Below are 11209 nucleotides of genomic sequence, written 5' to 3' on the forward strand. Positions count from 1 at the left end.
TGTTTAGAACCCTAGCATTTTTTTTTTAATCAAGGTTATATTTTTTAGTTGAAAATGTAAAGCATGCTCATGGTAAACAATATGAAGGGAAAGGAAGAGGGGAAAGAATAAATTACCAAATAAACAATATGAAAAAGGTAGAGTGAGAATCTTGCAGCTTCATGTTATTATAAAGTTTCAGAATGATAATAGTTACTAGCACAAGTTATGGCGAGAAAGAAATCCCTTATTCATTCTTATAGTTTCTTATTTCCATAAAATAAGAGATCAAGCTAGTTTATTTTCAAGTATTTATATATATATATATATAAAATTCTCCAGAGGAAATATTTATATTTATATAAATATAAATATATAAATATAAATGTAAATATATATATATATATAAAATTCTCCAGAGGAAATCACCAGAGGAAGCCACCAAAAATATTTTAAATAAAACAAATATTGCTCTATGTTTTATTTGAATGAATGTGAAGAATAAAGTGTCAAAAAAGATATTGGGACAATAAATATTTGTTACTTTTCTATCAGAGTATTAAAAAATGAACATTTTTAAATGTACACATAACTCATTTCCAAAAATGTCCATGAATTTATCTAATGAATAGACAAAAGCAAGTTTATAAACAAGTCAGAATTCTGATCTTACTATTATATTATCTAATAAGGACTCATTAGAATAATGATTGGATAAGTGAAATTATTTTGTTCAAGTAAATTACATGAATAAACAACTGTATGAATAATGACCAAAAGCAGTGCTATTGAAACAATTTCACTGATTAGGTAAACAGGGGTTGAATTAACAATAACAATTGTTGATCCTATATTAAATCAACAAACATTTTGAGCACCAGTTATGTTTGAGGCAGTGAGTTGGACGGTAGAGCTACAAGACTCAGAAGTCAGAATTCACTGTTTTCTTAGTGACGAAAGAAAAATACATAGATGGTGTATCAGTCGGTGCCATAAGGGTCAAAAGTATATACAGGGATCTATAAAAACTGAAACCTGAAAGACTGCTAACTATATGAAACAAAGCACTCAGCCTTTCTAGCAAGCAGAGAAATAGAAACTAAGAGAAAAACAAACAAACAAACAAACTACGTGTTGGCTTTCTGGGATTGGCAAATATTAGGATGCTGCATAATAGCAATTGCTTAAAGCTTATTAAGAAATGGAACTTACCTGGTCGGAGTAGGATCCTCTGCAGCTATCCAAGAGAATAATATGACTGTTGTCAGAAGAAAGCTTATACCCACTCCTTTGTCCAGTGCCTTGGTCCCTAACTTAGGCTTATATGATAGCAAAATTTGTAACTCAAGTCCATGACACAATAGGAAAATTTTAGTTTCAGCACTATTTCAAGCAGCTTGAGGTTGCAACCTGCATGCCCATCACTAGAGAAATGTAGAAGAAAAGATGCCATGATTTACTTACTATGGAATTAGGAGCAATACATTTGAAATATCTGGAGCAACATTAGAACATGATATTGAGTGGAAAATAAAAAGAAACAAAACAACACCTAGAACACAGTATCATTTAGTAAATTAAGATAAGAAGGCAGGAAATCTATATTTTCTAGTGTTGCATATCTAGCAAAAGAAATAGTATAAGAAACTTGGACAATTTTGAACAAGTTCTAAAGGAGAAAAGGAGGAAGGGGATGTGAGAAATAGAAATGAAAAGAAGGAAAACATTGATAAAATTAAAATGAAGACCTTGCAGAGACCGAGGAGGATGTTGCGTAAAGTCTAAGGAGTATAATCAACTCCGCTTTCCACTTGACATTCAAATAGCTCTAGACAAATCGGCAAATAAGAGTAACAGAACAGAATAAAATGATATGAAGCATGATATGGAAGCAGAGATGGGGAAAAACACAACTATTAATAGTCCAAGAGCTATCAAAAGGGTTTCATAGCGTTGATGATGCCTGAAGGCTGAATAGGAGGCAGACAAGTGAGAAATGTGAGGCCATAAAATAAGGGGATGTGGGGGAGATGCTTTCAAGATAGGAGACCAGGATGGAAAATGGCATGAAGACGTTACATACAATGTTATGTTTAGATAATTTCTCATGCAATTGCCTTTAATGTGAGATATTTAGGGCTTCAAAGGTGGTGCTAGTGGTAAAAATAACCTGCCTGCCAACACAGGAGACATAAGAGATGTGGGTTTGATCCCTGGATTGGGAAGATTCCCTGGAGGAAGGCATGGCAACCCACTCCAGTATTCTTGCCTGGAGAATCCCATGGACAGAGGAGCCTGCCAAGCTATAGTCCACAACATCACAAAGAGTCAGACATGACTGAAGTGACTTAACACGCACGCGCGCACACACACACACACACACACACACACACACACGTGGGATATTTAGGGGAGTTCTGAGATACTTCTGGAAAGATGCAGGGGGGGAAGATTATAAATTTTATCAAAGACCTAATTATTTTAAGCATACAAGTAAGTAGGACCTAATATAAGGAAATGGGACTGAAAATGGGAACAAGGTACAATTGCAAAAGATACTTAAGAGGTAGAGTTGACAGGTCATGGCTGCAAGAGGTGTGGGAGAGGCAGGAGGCCAGGAGATGGCTCAGAATTTTAACTTGATGGTAATAGGATTCGCTAGAAACAAGTAAAGCAAAATATGGAGAATTTTGGAATAAAATGCAGTAAGTTCCATCCCATCAAAACTATTTTCCTTGTTAAACTTTTCAAAGTTTCTCCATGACTTAGAGATTAAATTCAAATTCCTTATGTCTTCCTTAAGAAATGTATGATGAGACCTCTGTCAATGAATTCTTTTAGTGTTTCTAGTTGTCTTTTTTTTTTTTTGCTATAATTTTTCTGAAAAGACATCCTTGAGTAGACCTCTTGCACATTTTTATAACTATAGCTGAAATATAAACTCCTATATGTAGTATTCATGTGACAAGTTTTTCTCCATTTTTAATTTTAATACGTGTATTTACATTTGCAGAGATATTATATGTTTCCCTCCAAGGAAATTACCCCAATAGTCCAACCAGTAACATCCAATAATTTTAAGAAAGGCAGATGAAGAAATGGTTTCCAATGTTTGTGTTTGCATTTTTTCTTAGTCTATATTAATTTGTCTTTGGGTGACTGATTTGGGTGTCTTTGATTCTGAAGGAGCCTTAGAATGATGACTTAGTGTCAGAATGGTTGGTCCAGGGGTGACTAAACCAACTCCTAATGACAACATGCTTGCATTTTTAAATTGTGAGGTTGAATATCTTTTCACATGATTAAATATTCGCATTTAATTTATCATTGATCTAACTGTATGTCATTGTTTTAGATTGTTAGTCTTTTCATCTTTCCTTATTTCATTTCATAGCTTTTTATATTAAGGAGATGAGGTAACTTTGTAATCATGTGCTTTTACAAATATTGTTTCCCAATTTTTATTTTTACTCTTCCATGCAAAAATTACATATATTTTCCTTATGACCTCTGAATTTTGGGTCTTATTTATTGAGGCCAAACTCCTCCTAAGTCACTGTTTGTTTTAAAAAAAAATACTTAAAGATAACTTGCTTTCTAAGAATAATCCAATTGTTTAGATGCTATTTGTACTATGAAGGTGCTTAGCTGTTGATTTCCTACATGAGTTTCAGGGAACACCACGGTGCCATCCATATTTATTTTTAAGTAGTGGGACCTGAGTGGAGATTTCTGAATCTCAAAATTTCAATAAGTAATTTCTCAATAATGCTTTCTGATCCACACAACTGGTTGATTTTGTCAACATGAGCTACTTTTTCCTTCAGATGTTGTGTTTCCAGAAACGTGTCATAGCTCATTTGATAAACTCAGCTTTCTTTCCTATGTCCCTTATGAAAGATTGCTCAATTGTCCCCAGACTTCAGTGGTATTATCTGAAAATGGTGAACGTGTGTTTATTTAAACACAATAGGGTTGGGCAACAGAAAGTGCACTCCAGTTTAATAATTGCTTCTTTACCAACCCATCGTGCCACCAAAGCATATGCCTCTCAGAGGCAAGGACCTTGTCTTAATCATCAAGGAATACCCAGAGTATAGCACAGTGCTTAATCCAGAGTTGCTTAATAGAAATGTGAGGACAGAGTGAATGAGTGAATGGTTGAACAAACTAAGGTTCATAGTCTTATCTCTATCACTGACCTAATATGTGACCCTGTATAAATTACTCAGTCTTTCCAAGCTTCAGTTTCCTGTTCTGCCAAACAAATCAAAATTCTAGCCGGACTGTATCAAAGATTTGCCTGAAAGAACAATAAGATGATGGACTTGGCACTGATTTGAAAAAAATTCAAAAAATGGTATAATCGTATCAATATACATTTAATAAATAACTTCTTTTTTTTAGGATATGGAATATTGCTAACTACAAAGAATATGCTAACTATGGGACACTAACTACAAGTGTAAAATGAAGATCAGAAAAAATAATACTCATTGGGGGAATGCATTGGCTAATAAAGTATCATGATTATCTTTCCTTTATTATTATCATTATCAGTATTATTATGAAAAAGAGCAGCCAGGTGGAAAAAGTCACACACTTAATATTGACTATAAAAGTCACACACTCAATACCTGTTTTAAACTTCCTCCACAATTCTGTCCTCCTGTTGAAATATTAGTCTTTATGTCTACACCAGAAAGCTCTTGGTGCTTTGGAAAGTTTTATGTGCAATTTTGGCCTATTTAGTTCAATTCATCAATACTATGCTCAGTTAAATTCACTTATGACAGATATTCAGTTTTAGATATGAACACATTCAAAATGTTATCATACTTCGAATGCTTTGCCAGCCTGAAAGGATCTTTAGAATCCTTCATTGGAAGTTTTGCTTTTTATGCGGGGGACTGAGGTAGGTAGTCACAATAAACATGTAGGAGGAATAAGGAAGATTTTGGAGTAAAAAATATGGTTCAAAAGGGAGAAAATTGATGTATTTTAAAGCAGTGTTTATATTATATATTTGTTAATTTTATTCTATTTCCCTACAGGTTTAAATGTTTTTTGACTACTTGGCTACTGATTAGAGAACACAAAATGAATAACTCAACAAACTCCTCTAACAATGTGGCTCTGACCAGTCCTTATAAGACATTTGAAGTGGTTTTTATTGTCCTTGTGGCTGGGTCCCTCAGTTTGGTGACCATTATTGGGAACATCCTGGTCATGGTCTCCATTAAAGTCAATCGCCACCTCCAGACTGTCAACAATTACTTTTTGTTCAGCTTGGCCTGTGCTGACCTCATCATTGGTGTTTTCTCCATGAACTTGTATACCCTTTACACTGTGATTGGCTACTGGCCTTTGGGACCTGTGGTGTGTGACCTTTGGCTTGCCCTGGACTACGTGGTCAGCAATGCCTCAGTAATGAATCTGCTCATCATCAGCTTCGACAGATACTTCTGCGTCACGAAACCACTCACTTATCCCGTCAAGCGGACCACAAAAATGGCAGGTATGATGATTGCAGCTGCCTGGGTCCTCTCCTTTATCCTCTGGGCTCCAGCCATTCTCTTCTGGCAGTTCATCGTAGGGGTGAGAACTGTGGAGGATGGGGAATGCTACATTCAGTTTTTTTCCAATGCGGCTGTCACCTTTGGCACGGCCATTGCAGCCTTCTATTTGCCTGTGATCATCATGACTGTGTTATACTGGCACATATCCCGCGCCAGTAAGAGTAGGATCAAGAAGGACAAGAAGGAGCCTGTGGCCAACCAAGATCCAGTTTCTCCAAGTCTGGTTCAAGGAAGGATAGTGAAGCCAAACAACAACAACATGCCTGGGAGTGATGATGGCTTGGAGCACAACAAAATCCAGAATGGCAAAACTCCTAGAGATGCTGTAACTGAAAACTGTGTCCAGGGGGAGGAGAAAGAGAGCTCCAATGATTCCACCTCAGTCAGTGCTGTTGCCTCTAATATGAGAGATGATGAAATAACCCAGGACGAAAACACAGTTTCCACTTCTGTGGGCCATTCCAAAGATGAGAACTCAAAGCAAACGTGCATCAGAATTGTCACCAAGACCCCAAAAGGTGACTCATGTACCCCAACTAATACCACCGTGGAGCTAGTTGGTTCTTCAGGTCAGAATGGAGATGAAAAACAGAACATCGTTGCTCGCAAGATTGTGAAAATGACTAAGCAGCCTGCCAAAAAGAAGCCTCCTCCCTCCCGGGAAAAGAAGGTGACCAGGACGATCTTGGCTATTCTGTTGGCTTTCATCATCACTTGGGCCCCATACAATGTCATGGTGCTCATTAACACCTTTTGTGCACCCTGCATCCCCAACACAGTGTGGACAATTGGTTATTGGCTCTGTTACATCAATAGCACTATCAACCCTGCCTGCTATGCACTTTGTAATGCCACCTTCAAGAAGACCTTTAAACACCTTCTCATGTGTCATTATAAGAACATAGGCGCTACAAGGTAAAGCATCTTTGTAGAGAAGAAAGGTAGTCAAGGGGAGCCTCGTGAAAGGAAACAGAACAAAAGAGCTCCTAGTCTTCAAATCTCTGCCATTGCACTTTATAGTCTTATCATGGAATGTGCAGTTAAGGAGCCCAACAGTGACACTCTGTGGTGCCTATGCTCCAGTTTGAGAAACTTGTACCTTATAAACCCTGTCAGTTGAGGAACAATGAGACCATAAAGGAGACGTGTTGAAATTGTGGATTTAAGAAGTGACCTATACTTTCTTGTACTCTCTTGAAGAAGGGCTTCTGAATCTATAATTTTATCTCTGCACAAAAAGAATAATAACCTCACTGTGTGTTTTCATTTTTGTGTTCCCAAGTGAAAGGCCACAGTTACAAACTAACCTGGAGACTTAAACATAAAGAAAGCCATTATACAATGGGGAAGTGAAGAAACAAGATCAAAAAAGGATGTAGAAATGGCCTCCAGAGTGTTGAACATACATTATTCTTTTGTTATGATTTTATGTGGAGAACTGCAACATAATAAATGCTTATCTTTTTTATCTTTCCCCTTTCCCATCACAAAAAGAGAGCAAACAAACAAAAACTTAGCTAGATTGCATCATTATTTTTGTCATATGGCATCGGATTTTTTACTTCCGTGTTTTACACTGTGTAAGTGCAAAATCTGTAGGACTTTGAGTAAATACAGAGACAGTCAGGAGAAAGGGTATTTCACCCCTGCCCACTGTGTCTTTTGCATTCTTTGGAGGTATAAAACTGTGAGGATTTAGTTCACTTATGATTCTTTATGTGAAATATTTTCATCAATCTGGTTTTATACTAAACAATCCCCTTATTTTAATAGAATAGTCTACCTAATATATAAACATGCTTGAGAAACCAAAGTCAACTTTTTTAAATGAGGTTTCATCAAATTCAACAATGTTCTTTTTTTTTTTTTTAGAGAAACTTTACTGAGGCCAGGTGAATTTTGAGATAATAAAATAGAAGGTTGAAAGGGCATCCTGTTTCAACCTGATCTGCCTGACCTGTGTATGACATGCTAACTTGTAAAACATGAACTCTTAGCCTTTGCAAGCAGGAATAAGATGCTGCTTTATTCATCTGGAATCTTAAATAGGATTAAGTTATTCACATGACACCAATGACTTTGGGGTCAATCCCAAGAGAATAAAACTTTCGCTTCAATGCTTGAGAAGGGATGATATTAAATTTATAGTCAAGTGAGATTTATAACTGTCTTATGACCTGTGGAGGGAAAAAAAAAATAGAGAACATTTACTGAAACCACGTGTTTTGTATTCCTCAAATTGTCAATTCCCCTTAAAGTATTTTAACTTCAAAATGCTGTTGATAGAAGTAGTAACCTTTATGGAAGGAAAGTCATGGATAACTAAACGGGCCAAGCAAGCACAACAGAACCTGAGAGAGAGTAGGTGGCTGCACCTGTGCCGCTTCACACCATATTTTAATTCTAGACCACAGAAAAATCGTATCAGGAATGATTAACCTGTGTGTGTATGATTTTTTATTGTACCTACGCCACTTCTCACCATTTTTAAATTCTAGACAATAGAAAAGTCATATCAGGAACAATTACCCTTGTCTATCTAAGATAGACATTTTTATTGGGATCCCAAATAAATATACAATTATACTGATTCAAGCTTAGTTATTTTTACCCTTCAACTTTTTTTCTTACAGTATTTCCTATAGTCTTCCAATCAGATTTTCTAAGATTGTTCAATCAATAGAAATTAAATTTATAAAACCCCTTTCAAATTTCATATTTTGCATTTTAGGTTTATGGGCTCTATGATATCTTGATCAGTAGTATCCATGTGAGTTGCATGATGAATTTGTCAGTATTAGACTTTAGCACTTTAATTAGAACTGTTTTGTGTGACTTGCCTCACTGATGGCATCTCAACAATTTTGAGAGCTGACAAAAAAAGCACAAAGCAAATAACAACAAAAAAGAACAATTAGTAAGAAGCAAAGTGCCAATAATTTTTGTACATAAGTTATCCTTTATAAAAATAACTTTCTGGTTCAATAACTTCAGTCATTCCTCCCAACCAAATCTTCTATTTATAAACATACAGCATCAGTTCATACTGGTATCTTTATTCTACCTTAATATAAACTTTTACATTTTAAATCCATATTTATTTTTGTTTTTTTTTTTCAAGTAAACGCATCAATTGGGGGGAAAGTACATCAAGCAAATGTGCTGTTTGGTTTCTTGTATACAAAACAATTGACTGGCTGAATATTTCACGTATTAACTTGTGCTGTTACGATGTAGATTCAGCTTTAGTTGGGTTGAACTCTTTGGATTCAAGGATTGAGGATTCTGGATTTGGGTCTTTTTTGGTCTCCTCTAACAATCCAACTCATCATGAATCAAACTGCCTCTAACTCTCCATTGCCATTGCGTCTTTTCCTTTCTTCTGTTCTTGATCTTCACCATATCTACCGCAACCTTATTGAAAAAGAAATCACCAAAAATTAAAGAAAGGAGTTGAATATAGACTGATACGTCATGGATGCTTTGTCAACTGGAATCAGAAAAAGTGAAAAGAATACTGAAAATAGTAGATGATTAGAATGATGTGGAGACTGTATCCAGAGGCTTGCATTAACTATTTACTGGATTTGTTTATTTCAGTGGCTCCCAGCCAGGGACCATTTTGCCTCCCAGGGGACATTTAACAATGTGTGGGAATGTTTTTGGTTGTCACAACTCGAAGGAGCTCTATTGGCATCTAGTGACTAGGCTCTGGGGATGTTACTGAACAGCTTACAATGCACAGGATAGACCCCACAACTAAGGATTCTTTTGGTACAAAATGTCAGCAGAGTCAAAGTTGAGAAATCCTGTTTTAAGGGATTCTAGAGCTTGCTTTATATAAGTGGGGAAAATAATCCTGTATCTCTATTAGGACATCAATGCAAATTGTTCATCTGTTTGAAAAAGGTAATTTCACCAACCATGTACCAGACACCACTGTCATCCATTGAGTCTGGTGTGTTTGTAATTTACAGATTGGGAACACAAGACACATCTGCATTTCCCAAATCACCATACCACGCACACAACACATTGTTTCCAGCATTTAAATGTCCAGTTAGGATTGCACGGAGTCCAGTTAATTGAAGTAACTGGCTATTAAAATGGCTGCAGTTGATATGGTCACTGTCTATTGGAGCTGCTGTTTTTCCTCTCAAAAACATTAAGAGCCTCTTTCAAAAACAACACGATTCATCTCCTTTATCTTCACTGGAAAGGTAAATATCTGTCAAGAATTTCTTCTTTCCTCATAGCAATAATGTAAATATCCCAGAGTGGTCTTATAAGAAGAGCTTAAGAATGTGAAAAAGCCAGTTCATTTCTTGAAAAAAGAAATGATTGCCTTTTTCCCGGTTCATCATTAATTTAATGCCACCTCCCCAAGTGGTAGGACAAAATCATCAATATAATAAGTCACGTAGGATATGCTTTCTGGTGAATGTTATAGCTGGAGTTTCCACATACTCCTGGCTCTTTGTCCATTCACTGCTTTTTGACCCTAAAGAAATGACATTGGGGGAGATGGGAGTTCAAAATGATGGCAACATATACTTAGAAATGCAATCTACTTTTATTTTCTCCTACTAGTTCACTGATAGTTGCCTTTTCCCCAGTTTGATAGTATCCCTTTCAACAACCACAGCACTGATGTTGCAAATAGATTAGGGAAGCACCCAAAGCTGGATGAATTGTGCAAAGTGTATTTTCAGCATGTATATACAATACCTTGCCTCTCAAATATGCTTCTCTTAAAAGGGTGCACGCTACAGCATGAACTGTGTGCATATTTAATGTATCTTCCTGGAATATGCTGTACGCTTAATATACATATTCTATAAATAAAGTAATAAAATGTATAATAGAAATACATATTTCTGTATGCAAATAAATATATTATACACAAAATCTGAGTATGTAATATGGTGTTTGTGGCTTCAGAGTGACAAAGGTAGATTTTATACACCTAATTTTAAAAGAAAGTATTTGCTTTTGAAGGGAGACATTAAAGAACAACCCAAACTCTACCCATAGTACTACTATACTGTTTTATAATCTTTGAAAACATAGCACTTATTTTAAATATCTCTTGGAGGAATATGTTAATAAATCTTTGCTGGTGTCACCCCATATGACAACAATGCTTTTTGCCTCTGTGTTCCTGATAGTCCTCTAACTATAATCTTCCTGGCTGTTTCGGTTCCAACAGCTGTGTTGATCTCACGTCTGATTGCCTGATGAGATTGCAACCAGTTCATTGACATACAGCTTTGCTCTCCTCCAAATTAACTGATTTTTGTGAAATAAAAAATAATCATCCTGGGAGGAATGGATGACCTTCAAAATGTTTTACACTTTGAAAAACAAGGAAGAATTGCACAAGCATTGTTTGTTAGAAACCACTCTTTTCAGTCTGGGGGCAATACAGCATCCCATACACTAATGCCAAAAAGTTGTGATATAGTATGATGTTGAAAGTGTCTCTAAGAAATAACAAAACATATGGCTGTTTCTAAGTGTCCTACATCTTCTCCATAGCAGTTCTCATCCTTCCCTTGGTGCCCACTCAACTACCTACCCACATTCCACAGAATGTTTTCTTTGGCCCATTAGCACGAGTCCATACTTAGCAAATTTTACGACATTAAATG

At 36.1% G+C, this 11209-nt stretch overlaps 1 protein-coding gene across 1 annotated transcript; it reads left to right on the plus strand.

Annotated features, from left to right (window-relative positions):
* Positions 1–5079: 5079 nt before the first annotated feature.
* CHRM2 (cholinergic receptor muscarinic 2) lies at positions 5080–6477 on the plus strand. The gene has a single exon (XM_068973169.1). It carries the CDS (start codon positions 5080–5082, stop codon positions 6475–6477), a length of 1398 nt encoding a protein of 465 aa, XP_068829270.1.
* Positions 6478–11209: the final 4732 nt, after the last annotated feature.

Source organism: Capricornis sumatraensis, chromosome 5, assembly GCF_032405125.1.
Source record: "Capricornis sumatraensis isolate serow.1 chromosome 5, serow.2, whole genome shotgun sequence".
NCBI classification, from domain to species: domain Eukaryota; kingdom Metazoa; phylum Chordata; class Mammalia; order Artiodactyla; family Bovidae; genus Capricornis; species Capricornis sumatraensis.

Bases quoted from the DNA above. Each gene is read 5' to 3' on its own strand.
- CHRM2 (XM_068973169.1), top strand. From the start codon at position 5,080: ATGAATAACTCAACAAACTCCTCTAACAATGTGGCTCTGACCAGTCCT.